The sequence below is a fragment of the Aquila chrysaetos genome, chromosome 26, assembly GCF_900496995.4.
Source record: "Aquila chrysaetos chrysaetos chromosome 26, bAquChr1.4, whole genome shotgun sequence".
Classification (NCBI taxonomy): Eukaryota; Metazoa; Chordata; class Aves; order Accipitriformes; family Accipitridae; genus Aquila; species Aquila chrysaetos.
In genome coordinates this window covers 1,714,131-1,727,643 of record NC_044029.1, presented here as the reverse complement: position 1 = coordinate 1,727,643, position 13,513 = coordinate 1,714,131, and the positions used below count along the sequence as shown (strand labels likewise).

Below are 13,513 nucleotides of genomic sequence, written 5' to 3'. Positions count from 1 at the left end.
TCAAAAAGCAGTTGTTGCATTCCTTTATTCCAAGAGAATGTTCTTATTCCATCACATGGATTACAGAGTTTTTAATAAGAGTTCATCAAAAAATCAATTAGCTCCCAGATTAGGTTTTAGAAAACTTACTTGCTAGTAAGGATCACAGCTCCCATTGTCCTTGGGACTATTGTGTTCTCTTGGATATTTAGTAGAAAAACAGTGATATCTAGATAAATGGCCCACAGCCAGATTAATCAGGTTTTGATATCATGGAAAGGAAGGCAAATGATTCCAGGGAGAAGTGAGTCATGAGCAAATTGAAAACCGTGACACTGCCATACCCTCAGCGTGGTTGAACATTGGTAGGATTGACATTGGCCTTTGGAGAGCCTAGCTTCTGGATCTTGCTGCAGGGTGAAAATCTTGCATGCCTGTGACTGTTGAATCTCCTCTACTGCTGAGCTAAAGGGGACCTTACTTTCTAGATGTTGGAAGGGTCACAATTTTACTAGTTAAATGATTGTTGTCATTTAACCCCAGCCGGCAACTAAGCAGCACACAGCCACTTGCTCACTCCTCCCCAGTGGGATGGGGGTGAGAATTGGAAGGGTAAAAGTGAGAAAACTCGTGGGTTGAGATAAAGACAGTTTCATAGGTAAAGCAAAAGCCGTGCACACAAAGCAAAATAAGGAATTCATTCCCCACTTCCCATGGGCAGGCAGGTGTTCAGCCACCTCCAGGAAAGCAGGGCTCCATCACGTGTAACCGTTCCTTGGGAAGGGAAACCCCATCACTCCGAACGTCCTCCTCTTCCTTCTTTTTTCCCCCAGCTTTATATGCTGAGCATGACGTCCTATGGTCTGGAATATCCCTTGGGTCAGTTGGGGTCAGCTGTCCCAGCTGTGTCCCCTCCCGACTCCTTGTGCTCCCCCCAGCCTGCTTGCTGGAGGGTTGGGGTGAGAAGCAGAAAAGGCCTTGGTTCGAATGTGTGAGCACTGCTCAGCAGTAACGAAAACATCCCTGAATTACCAATACTGTTTCCAGCACAAATCCAAAACATAGCCCCATACTAGCTACTATGAAGAAAATTAAATCTACCCCAGCCAAAACCAGCAAAATTATCATGGATTTGGTGGGAGGGTTTTTTTAATTATTTTTCTGGCTGTTGGTGTACCTGTATAATTTTTTTACCTTGACTTGTAAGCTCCTGTGAGGAAGGGTTGTAGGTCAGTCCTACTGCATGTAGGTCAGCAAGGAGCCAGTCCAGAGGACATGCTTCTAGGCCTACTGCAATGAAGGCTCCTCAGGGCAAACTTTCCTCTTTCTGAGGTCCTTAATGCTGCTATGGGATCCCTGAAGTTTGAGAGGGAGGCAGGCGATCCAGATCATCTGCTGTGCTGAACTGTTTTTTGCACATTCGTGGTATGTAGGTGTGGTGACTAGATCTCAGTGCAGCTTACAGTAAATAGGCTATGGATTTCCTCATGCAGCAATGAGACAAAGGTGTGTGGCTTGCTTCATTACTTGTAGTACTTCTGAGGACTTCTTTGATCAAAGTTTCCTCTGTGAGAGGAAGAAAGGTTAGAGGAGGTTGGTTGGTCTTTAACTATCATTTTTTACGTCTCAACAAGACGGTACTGTATGCCATTCTAGGTGCCTCTTCGGTATTTACTGGGAATGCTTTACATTAACTTCAGCCCTCTCTGGGATCCTGTAATTGAACTCGTAACGTGAGTATATGCAGTTGGATGCTGCAATCTGTGGTCGTCTCACAGAACATTCCTTCTATTGTTCTGTACACAAAAGCTGAGGTAAAAACACCCGATCTGGAGAGATGTGTGCATGAGAACCTTCATGTGAAATCTTCTGAAACTAATTTGATCTCTCAAATAAATCACAACCTGTGCAGACTCTTGCTTTTTAACTTAGTTTCTGATTTTTCTTACTATTAAAGGGAACTTGTAACAAATATGGTCAAATAGCATCAGAGTTTTGAGTCAAAGGTAGCAGGATTTGATTAGTATTTCACAAATGCTTAAAGGAGCGAGAAGTCCCTCTCAGTTTTCCCGTCTCAGGTGTCTGCTTTCAGCATGACTTTATCTTCTTGTTTTTTCCCCTCTGTTGTATGATTAAAAAGGATGGGATTTCCCCCTTCAAACTAGTGAATTAATAAAAAAAATATTAAACCAGCTCTTCAAAAGATGTGTCCATGCTAATTCTTCCTTTGGTTCTATATGATGTTACTGTATAGAAGTCAGTAGAAGGCTTGAGAACATTTTTACTCAATTTGAGTTCATTTGAAGTCATGAGGTACAACCAGATTATTTTAATAACAATTGACATTTGGGATCCAGGAGTAAAGGCAAGGAAGTGCTACAGCTGTATTGTGCAGATGTCCTGTCTTCGGACACCCACACTGAAGCAGTGATCAAAGCCTCTGATCGTGTTAGTTGTTAATTTGCCTAGTGACGCATGGCTTTTTTATTTTCTTTTTACTTTTGTGCTGTCTTATGCTTTGTTAGTTCTTATGCAAAGGAAATGGAGAATAAACAGTTCTGGAAGGTCTTATATGAACATTTGGAGAGGGCTGCTACCTATGCTGGTAAGTCATGGATCCTAAATCTTATTATGACAGTAACCCAGCTAATTGTGAATGACATGACTGTGTTTTTATGTGCCCCAAATTTACATGTGATGGGGGAATGTCCAGGACAGGAATGGAGAGGCCTGGGAGAAAACTGTGTCTTCTCCTGTCCTAAACACCAAGAAGTATATAGAAAAGGCACCTGCATTACAGGAGGGAGTTGCAGGTTGCAGGAAGCCATGCAGCAGTTTCATCCCTGCTTAAGGCTGGCTCTGCCCGGACTGATCAGGAGCAATGACAAAACCTGTATAATGGGGCTGACCATCTTTCTGCTGCACTGTCTGTCTTGGGTGTGCTCTTGAGGTTTAGCTATGGGTGTATGAAATCTATGATTTCATGATAGAGCCATGAGCATCCAGCCATTTGTGGACTACTGTGTTATTCAAGAGAACTGAGCTTAATTGAGACACATCAGGGCTGTTAGGCATCCTAGAATACTTTCTAAGCAATGCAGGTCTTTCAGGTCAGTGTTAAATACAGTTGTCTGAGCAGGTACCTGTCACCAAAAGTATTACTTATGTAACGGGGGACCGATCCCTTGCTAGTGGTGATAATGAAGTAACCTGAAGAGATTTTCTTCATCTGTTCTGTAGAAATGGAGCTGCAAAATGAACTAGATGAACAGGAAGAAAGCATTGCTGAAACAGAAAGCAAGAAGATGCCAGAAGGAGGGGTGGGGACTGTCTTCCTGGAGCAGCTGAGGACTAGAACAGATTGCAGTGAGCGGCTGGACCACACAAACTTCCGTTTTCTACTGTGGAAAGCACTGGATAAGTTTCCAGACAGAGTGGAGCCTAGGTCGAGGGAACTTTCCCCACTTCTTTTGAGATTTATTAGGTAAGTAAGATTTACTTTTCATTTGAGAGGACACATTGCTCTCAGTGTGTTGCTGAGCTTTAAGACTATGGTTATCCCATTATAGACTTTATTTCCTGAATGCATGGCTGATGAGATGTCTCTTTCCAGTTAAGATAACCTTTTGATTGAAATGTGGATTCTGTTAGAAACATCACACAAGAAGCAGGCTGAAATTAAACTGGCAGTACATTTCTGCTGCTTAGTCTCTCATTTATTGACTTGCCACTGTCACAGACTCATTACACCATTAGAGAGTGATTTCAGTAGAAATAAAGTAACTTTTTAAAAAAATGAAAATACATTTTAATATGGAATCACAGAAGACCAAAATATTTTCCCTCAAGATGGGGAAAATACTGGTTTTGTTAGAGGGAGGCTGATTCAATTTCCTGCCCCTGGAGGGAGAGCAGTGGTGTGCTTGCATGTGTGCACATATCAGATAGTATGATGCACGTGGGGTTGATGTGATCTTATGGCAGGGGAAGGTTTCTGATACTCCTTTTCTATGATTAGAAAACCTATGTTTTGCTTGCCTTCCTGGAAAAATTGAACCATATTGTAGTAGGTTAGTTTCCTCACTTACTCTCATACTGCCATACTCACTGTTCCCTGCCCACTCAAGCAAACACAACCCCCATGTCCTCCACAGAACCTCTTTACAGACCTCTAATAATTCAGTGATTCATGTGTCTTCTCCTTTCCACCAGGTAACTCCAGTCTCCTTTAATGTATTCGCTCACTGCCTTATATCTCTGCAACTTGTAGGCAAAGAAGCGTATACTTACTGAAATACACTTCTTTGGGGAATTTTTAGCCATATAGTGTCGCAAGACACAGTGCCATTAATGATGAGAATGGTGGATTGTGGAGTTTTTAGTTGTTCTTGCCCTGAAACCCTGAAAAATGCTATGCTGCTTAATTCCTTCCTGCTTTCTTTTTTAAACACAGGAACGAGTACTACCCAGCAGATTCATTAGTGGCTCCATCTCAGGATCTTAGAAAGAAAACTAGTGGTACAGTAGCAGCAAAAGAAATACCTGCTGAAGAGGTGAATGATGCTGCTATGGAGGAGGAGGAGGAAGAAAAGGAAGAAGGGGAACAGATTACTGTAGGACTACTGAAAAAGAAAACAAGAAGAGCTGCTGCTAAGTGAGTATTTTTAGTTTTCCCTTGCTAGTGCTCTCACGGAAAGGCAGATTCAGTAGTTCATGTTGAGATAAACGCTATGTTTTTATATATATTCCTTTTTCTTCTTTTGTTTGCACTTCATAACTTTTCAGTGGATTACAAGCACTTGAGAGTCAGAAACTGCCTGCACAGTACTAAACATCCAAAGACCCTGCCCAGGCTTTATCATTATCTCATTACCTGCTGACAGTCTGTGGTTTGTGTTACTTTAAGCAAAAATTATGTGGTATTCTGAAGCCATTCTGAAGTTTTTGGAGGTCATTGTACCTGCATTCACCTGGCTTCTCTCTGTGGATCTGTTAGTCTTTTAAAACCACGAGCATTGCCAAACACTTCGAAAAATGAGACTATTCATCTAGGTATTTTAATATTGGGATTCTGCCATTGCCTACCTGTTAGAAATCTTGGTCCCAGTCGTCATCTTAGGGACAAAGATTTTTATTTGGTGGTGGTTTAGACTGAACCTACATGCCATTGTAATGTCATTGTTTGCAGTGCTGAACACATGGAGAAAGTGACTCTTCGTATGAACTCTCCACAATTTGTCTAATCAGAGTCTTTTTACCCTGGTGACCTCTGTCAAATGTCCATTACAAATACATCATAAAGATTTGTAGTTTGCCACTTTTTCTGCGAAGGATGGCCCTTGTAATGACAGAGAACTTCAAAATGTCACCTTACATGTTGGAACACGACAAGTATTTGATATGTAACCTGAATTGTCATTTAATCCCAGGTGTGTCTTATAGGTGTTTCATTTTGTTCCCACATTCTGGCTTGTATCTGTAAATTAGCAGCAATTAAAATACAGTGACAGTCCAAGTTTTTTGGTTTTGTTTTTTTTTTTTTCTTTTCAACCTCCATCTCAAAATGTTCATGTACTTAAGTGGAACATTAGTTTCTGGTAGCAGTAAGAAAGGCATAAAAGATTTACCGGAGGTGTGTTAATGAGTTCTGGACTGACCTCCCTTTGCCTTCACCCTGGACAGTTCACACAGTCAGGCCTGTGCCACGGTAGGAGAGCCCTGGTGGGGCTGCACCCTGCGGACCACCAGGTCTGGCTGTAGCAGCAGGAGGACCCACGCCTGCCCCAAACTTGGCGTGGGGTCGCTGGAAGGTGTTGTACTCGTCCTTCGGCCGAGCCCGTGGGGGAGAGTGGCCCAGCTAAGTGTCTGGAGAGTTCAGTGTAAACTACCAGGGGGAGCAGCTGGACGAGGACAGCCTCTGCCAGCCCCACAGCACATATGGTAGAGGAGATCTCACACCTTCCTTATCCTGGTCATCTCTCTCCTCTCCCACAAAGTGGAGGTAGGGCAGATGTGGGGTGACACAGCCACTTCTAGAGGAACTGAGTCCCATCTGTGCTTGCAGCCCAGCATAAGTCCAGCACAGCCTGCATCCTGGCTGTTTGTATTCCTTTCTCGTCAAAAGCTGAACCCATCTAGAGCTACTGAGGAAATGGCCTTCTCTGTGCAGTGAAGTGACAGCTGGAAAGAGCTGCTTAGGAGAGGAAACAGGATACCTCTCACTATGTCTCTGAAATGGAGGCCTGTAGACTAAGGATCCTCTTGTGTTGGTTTTTTTTTTTCTTTCTTGTTAATCAGTTTTAATAAAAGGTCTCAATTTGTTTATGACAGTGCAGGATTGTCTCTTCTGGTCATTTAAAAAAATTTTTTTTTTGTTTGCTTTTACAGACAACTAATAGCCCACTTACAAGTTTTCTCTAAATTCTCAAATCCTCGTGCGTTGTATCTGGAGCAGAAGTTGAACACATTGTATACCCAGGTGATGCTATTTGCTGGCTTTTAGAATTACTGCTAATAAGTGAACTCATTGTTATTTGAATGCAGTGTCTGAGACAGCAGAAGCCTGTCATTTTCTGAACCCAGGCATGGTAGCTGAAAAAGGAGCTGTCGTTGAGAGGGCTTCCTAGCAGGCTTCACTTGATATGAGCCCCTTTAGTAAAGACCTATGTGAGATACCTGGCTTAGTTTGTCAGGAGTGGCTCATGGAAACAGATCTGGAACAGACAAGTAGTAGTCTTTGGCAAGGTGGAGGAGTGGCTGTAGAGGGAGTCTGTTCCACTTGCATGGCAGGATCTGGAAGAGGATTTTGAATCTAACGCTTGGTGAAGACCCAAGGAGATTTGTCCTTCTCCTACAGTGTTGTGTCTACAAAGAGTATGGTCAGTGTGAACAACAGATCATTTTGCATCAAAAAAAGAAAACAGAATTTCTTCCTGAAGAATACTCAGTTTGATAAGATTCCTTTTTGAGGGATTTCCCTGAAGGGATTGTGAAAAATAGGACCTAATTGTTCCCAGTTTGAGTTCCCTGAGGCTGCGGTCAGTGGGCTGTAGAACTCTACTAAATACCATGAACTTGTTAGTTCCCTGGGTTTCATGTGGCACCCAGTGTGGGAGTTGGAAGGTCCATTCATTAGTCCCCAGATTTGAGAATCTCTAAAGAACATCCACTCTGTTTCAGTCAACCTCAGAGTTTTGCTTAGGAAAAGAGTTGGTCTATGTGTTTGCTTGTATTCTTACAAAAATATTGAACAGATGTGTAAAGGTCGAAACAGTGTGTGAGGAACAGCCTGACATAAGAAGAGAGATTACTTCATCACTTACTGGTTTGGGTAGTCTGCTTTTTAATCTGGTCTTCCCAGATACGTAACTGGTTTTGGAGGTTGAAAATGCAAGCTGACAGTGGTCCAAAAGACAATTATGAAAAAACAGATGATATACCTATCCTATGTAGATGGGGGCGGCGGGGGGGGAAGTGTATATGAGCTACTAGCAGCCATGTCCACTTTTTATGAGTGGCAGTTGTGTATTCACATCTTGGCTTTATACTGTCAACACATACATTCTGTTTCCTTTTTGATAAGTTAGTCCATGAGCTTGGAGCCTTTGGGTTGTTTCACTATTTTCAGTAAGCACTTCTGTCTTCTAGATAGGGGCTCAACTTCTTTCTTTTGTCATTTGCAGTTACTGTCCCATCAAGATCAAAGTGTACAGAGAATAGCTCTTGACTGTATAATGACGTACAAGCATCCTCATCTACTGCCATACAGGTAAAAGCTTTTATATTATTTTAGCATCTGTGAATGAGCCTGCTGTGATATCAGAAGCCTGCTTGGGGTCAGTTGCCTCAAAGAGAGATCCTTTCCTGTATTTGTTGAAGACATATGTATAAATTTTAATTTTAGCCAGCTGTATATTTCCTATCTAAAATGAAATAATAAGGTCTTGAGGTTGGTCAGTGTCTCTTTTTTGTTTACAGGAAAATGGCATCACTTTCATTGTCCCAGAATAGTGTGTGCTTAGTAGTTGCATCATTTTCAAAGGGGTCTTTTGTACTGGTGAATCATAACCACCCAAAGTGACAGCATAAAAACTGTAGTTTGTGTTTGAATAATCGCTTCAGAATGTGTCCAGGAGGTACTTTGCTACATAATTAGCTTGAACTTGCTGGGTTTTAAAATATTTTCTGATAAAAGGGTGGGAACATAGTACTTTAATATTTTATATACAGCATAGATTAGATAGGTAGGTAATTAGATATAGATGCGTGTGTGTGTGTGTGTTTATTTTTATAACCCTACCTGCCCTCAGATAATGTTTATTATTCTCAGGGAGAATTTACAAAGGCTACTGGAGGACAAGAGTTTTAAAGAAGAAATAGTCCACTTCAGTATTTCTGAGGAGACCGCAGTGGTAAAAATGGAGCATCGACCAGATCTCATCCCTGTTCTTATGAGGTGTGTCATGAAGTGTGGGTTTAAAAGTTTCATGTCAAAGTAGCATGAGCAGAGATGTAATGCTGCTGCCTCTCATTTTAAACAGTTGAGATAAATCTATGGTTAATGGTATAGTTTGATGACTTAGTTTGTGATGTTCTGTATGGTTTCCTAATTAACACGTTTATGTAACATGTTATGCAAATGGTGTTTTCTTCAAAAACAGCATTTTGGTAAATATTGTTTCTGCTAAGTCTTACAGAGAACTGTGAGAACCTTTCAGTTCACCGAGTATTGCCACTTATTTTTATTAAGATACAGTGATGCAAGTTGTTGTGCAGATAACTATTTTTATACCTGAAGTCTCCAGCAAAGCTTCCATTGTAGTAGCAGAAGCTGATCTATCACTGGGATGGTTTTGGGCAATGTGTAGTAATTCAGTGGAGACCCTGAAGAGGGGACTTCCACTCAGCTTGTTCTCACTAGAGAATATTTTTAAATGGAGTTTCTCCTGCAGAATAAGAGGCTAGGAAGCAGATGGCTTGCTGAAAGCTAATGCAACCTCTTTTTGGCTTTTGAAGAATTCTCTATGGCAGAATGAGAAACAAAACAGGGAGCAAAACACAGGGCAAGTCTTCAGCGGGCACTCGCATGTCAATCGTTCTGCGATTTCTTGCCGGCTCACTGCCAGAAGAGATACGGATGTTCTTGGATCTACTCTTTGAAGCTGTGAAGCAATTCAGTAATGGTAGGTACAGGCAGTAGAACCTGGGGGTATGGTACTTCCTGACCTGTAGAGTTGTGGGAGGTTAAATATGCTTAGTACTGTTAAGTGCTTCAGTTTGTCTCTAACAGTGCCTTGGAAGGATGAAAGTAAACTTCTGATAAGGACTGAGATTCCCCTGAGTTTTTTCTTACAAAGCACGATTGCTCTGTTTTACAGGTTCAAGGTCAGAAGAACTTAATGACTGCCACAGCTGTGCAAGTAAGCTGTAGCAGGCCAGGAATGAGCAATCGCTGGCATTGTAAGCTAGCCTGCATATGATGGCAATAAACAAAGGTTGTAAAGTGCTCTGATACTGTAGCAGTGGGAGATGTCTGAGTGTCAGAGAGAGATGGATACCTAGAGCTGTCCTTATGTAAAAAGCTGAATGTGAGGATCTGTAATTTAGGGCCAGATGATACTATTTTTCATTGAAAATTATTTTTGGTAGTGAATATCTTCATGGGGCTTCTCTGGATAAGTTGCTGTCCCTTTGCCTGTTGCAGGGCCTTGCCAGACTGCAGTGCTTCGAAGTATGTCAGAGCTGGATTTAGCTAAAGTCCTGCCTCTTGGGCGTCAGCATAGCCTCTTCAATGGTCTCGAAGTTGTGTTGAAAAACATGGGACATTTGATCCATCAGTACCTGCCTGAAATTCTACAGATTCTGCTCTGCATGACAGCTGTGGTATCCTGCATCCTCCAGCAAAGAGAGAAGGTACAATATATGCAAATGATATACAAACAAACATGTAAATTAAATTCCTTTCCGTCCTCCTCCCCTTAGCTTGCACATGTACACACACCTTCACTGGTTCAGGTAAAGACAAGTTTAATGCCAGCATGGAGTGAAGTTTAGCAATTAGATGTCTGTCAAAACAGAGGCCAATGATACTTGTCTGAAAGTGCTATAGGGCTCAGGTAGTGCAGGCGGAGTTAATGTATTTAGAAAGCTGCTTTGGACTGCATTTTTGTTTGAGTTACTGAAGAGAGAGTTGGAGGTGACCTCTGTGCATTGCTACCTGCCTGCTCTGTGGAGAGATGGGCGTGAGGGGGAGCTAAGTGATTTGTTGTAAGGACGTAACAAGATCTTATGGCTGGAAGTTGAAATTGGCCTAAAAGATGTAGTTGCTTGGCTGCAAGTATAAAACATCTGAGCAGGGGAAGGAGAGGATTTAAAGTTCCTTGCCTGAGGACTTTAGAGCAAAACATCTTTGAGGTGTTTTGTTGCAGTGCTAGACCCCTGGGGAGCTCAGCATTGTGGATGATCACAGTGATTATCTACAGTGATTGTCTCCTGTCATGGGACACAGGGACAACATGGCTACCAGCCATGCTTTCAGCACACTAGAAGCATGTTCAGCTCTGTATCAGGAGTAATCGTGCTAATCCAGTGTCACAATTTGGGTCTCAGCCAGGTATCTGCAGAGCACTGTGAATGTTTTTTTCCCTTGCTGTGCAATGGCTGTACATGCAGAAAGGGTCAGATGAGGAGAACATTCTGTTAAAGATTGGCTTCACCTAAAGATGGGGTAAGTTGGCTTACTGCTGCCCTGTGCCCAGGACAGCAGCACAGAGATCCCTGAGCTCTAGCTCAGCCAGCTCAGGGGGTCTGTTGCCAGCTGTTAGGAAACTATGATATTGAGCCAGGCTTTTCTATCTTTCTGAAACCAGTGCCTTTGCCAGGCTTCAGTCCAAATAGGAAAAGGAAAACTCATCTGGTCTGGTGCAGAGCCTGATTGTATATTAGGTGCGAAACAAGCAAACTGCACAGTCATCATCATCGCTGCAGTGTTGAAAGGAATTATGTGATGATAGACGGAGCAAGTGGTGTGTTGAAAGTAATTCTGTGATGGTAGACTGAGCAAGTGGTGTTAGGTAATGAATGTTTTGTCACCGTGCACGTGTGTTCTTGCCAAGACCCATCTGTGAGCATTCGAGGTTAGAACTTGCCTTGGAAACAGTCCATCAAACATGGCATTCAAGGTCCCATAGTTGCCTGCAGGCTGCACAGAACCTTGCAACTGTCTTCATTTATGAAGGGGATAAGCAAACTTTAGGACAGCAGCATCCCATAGTCTGCCTTAAGCAATGGATTGCATGTGCCTACATGTTTTAGACTGGGAAGGAGTTTTAAAAGCTGCTTCATTCATTGCTGGGATAGTCACATTTTGCCATGGTTACTACGGTAATCCTGTCATCATTATGTAATGTGCGGAGTGACAGTCATTTGTCTGAACTTAATTTAGCACTTCATTAGCCCATGAGATGTTAAAAGCTCAAGGAAGAGTGTGAGAAATCTGTTTATCTTGGCTAATGATTAGAAGACATTCTTGGAATTTGAGAGTAATTTATTGCAGGCTGATACTGCCTGGAGAGTTAAACATCAACTTTGACTGTTTTAAGCCAAATTATTCATTTACCATTTCCTACTGATTGTGTTCAGCATTGAGTTTCTTTGTCCTCTCAAAGACTCTATCTCAGAGCACTGCTCTTTTGGCAATTGAACAGAGGGAGACGCAAAATTATTTCGGTTGGGTGTCACCATTAGCAATAGCAGCCTGGTTTGTGCTTTCTTTGACCCCTCAAGCAGCTCGTTTGCTGCCTGGAAGCTGATTGCACACCTTTAGTTCACATTCAGCACAACCTAGGAGGTCCTGGGCAAGAGTTTGGTACATTTTCCACCATCTTCTCTTTGTCTTTTTACCTGTGATTTTGGGCGTAAAGGGGGTATAGAAGTGTATTGCATACTAGAGGGTAGTGTCTTCAGAAGTTCATAGGTATATCAAATAAAAAAATTGTGATGTCTTTCAGTGAGGCTTTGACACCAAAGCTGCTTTGCAAAATAAGAGATATAAGTGTTTATTCTGTTTGGGGGATCGTGATATGTACTGGAGACTGAGGAATGCAAGACATAGGTCCAGTCTCAGACAGCAGCCTTTATTTGCTCTGATGTGGCTCTTGTTTCTGAGACTGGAGTTCAGTACCTCTGCACTAGGGAGCTACCTCATGTTTGTGCTGTGAGCTGCATTGCACAGTATGGAAACATTTTAGGTTACTCAAGTCAGGACTCTTCTCAGGGAGGAGAGTCAGAATGCAGCAGTGCATGAATAACTTCATGATTAGCTGTGTGGCTGATTTTCTTACTGAACTATTTTCCCCAAGAAAGGCTATGGAACGTAACTGCTAAATGGGTACAGGAAGCATCCTCCTGTAACCAAATGCTATACTCCTCCCCTGCGCTGCTGGAGGAAGTGATTCATATTGCTGCCTTCTCTATTTCTCCCCCTTCTCCTTGTCTGTTGATTTATTTTCTTCCCAGTAGATTTCAGTGTGCAAAGTATAACTTTGTTTTTGAGAGCTGATTTGGGTCCTTTCCTGTGTAAAAGAGAATTATTTAAGTGTCAGGACTGGAAATGTAACTGTGGTGTAGCTTTCTGCATTTTGTCCAAAAAGGGCAGATGCTACTGCAAACCTGTCAGCATGGATTTTCATGAGCTGAAGGAGTCCTGTGTAACTGACTCAGTGCAAGAATAGGCACCTCTTAGAAAAATTGAGGTCAGCTGTGAGAGGTAGATTGCTACTGTGAACAAGTTACAGGAGAAAACAGAAGAACACTGTGATAGTTCCAGCAAAGGTTGTATCTGTGGTCAATGAATTGCTGTATTTAATTTCAGAGAAAATAGTTAGTAGTTGTTCTGCAAAAGTCTTACTGGGGTTTTGTTTTGTTTTTACAGGTCCAGCCTAGGTTGATTAATCCACTGAAGAATTTGAGACGTCTTGGACTCAAGCTTGTGGCAGAGTTTTTTTCTGATTATGAGACCTACAGCTTTAGTGTAGAAGAGATTGATGCAGTTTTCCATGCAGTGGTATGGCCTCAGGTAAGTATTTCTTGTTCTTCCAAACAGCTTGTGTATAACATGTACCATTTGGAGAACTCCAGCTACACTGGAGTCCATCACGTCAGCTATGTCTGTCACAAGATTGGATGCGGCCTCAGACAGATTCTGGCATTCTGATGTGTGTGTGCAAGGCCAGTTTCTTGGCTCATGTCTGATTTGTCCTGGAAGAATCAAATCATAGGCTGAAGTACAAATTAATTCATCTGAATAAAATGGATGCCATTTCTTTGTTCTTTAAGCACAGAAGCAAACTTCTTCCCTGGATGCTTCAGGGAAGCAAAGTAATACTAGTCAGTTCTAGGTGCACTTTGTTACTTTTCTGTGAGATGGTTATTGGGCCTGTGGTAGGGGGTTCTTGAAACAAGTGCTGCTGCAGCAAAAGAAGGACCCAGCAGGGTCTGTCAGTGGGCTGTGTGCTCTTGTACCTGCTTGCTGGGA

The 13,513-nt window shown here is 42.3% G+C and overlaps 1 protein-coding gene across 2 annotated transcripts in view; it reads left to right on the top strand.

Moving 5' to 3' along the window:
- UTP20 (UTP20 small subunit processome component) overlaps positions 1–13,513 on the top strand; it is a 64,479-nt gene that overhangs the window by 18,462 nt on the left and 32,504 nt on the right. For both annotated transcript variants that reach the window (XR_005931488.1, XM_030002953.2), the window contains exons 19-28: positions 1,636–1,712; positions 2,505–2,584; positions 3,220–3,463; positions 4,433–4,633; positions 6,367–6,457; positions 7,662–7,747; positions 8,309–8,434; positions 8,995–9,161; positions 9,683–9,891; positions 12,911–13,054. Coding sequence is in view for 1 of the 2 variants with exons in the window: in XM_030002953.2 (XP_029858813.1) it covers positions 1,636–1,712; positions 2,505–2,584; positions 3,220–3,463; positions 4,433–4,633; positions 6,367–6,457; positions 7,662–7,747; positions 8,309–8,434; positions 8,995–9,161; positions 9,683–9,891; positions 12,911–13,054 (1,425 nt within the window). In the remaining variant the exon portion in view is untranslated. The remainder of the gene's footprint in view (positions 1–1,635; positions 1,713–2,504; positions 2,585–3,219; positions 3,464–4,432; positions 4,634–6,366; positions 6,458–7,661; positions 7,748–8,308; positions 8,435–8,994; positions 9,162–9,682; positions 9,892–12,910; positions 13,055–13,513) is intronic.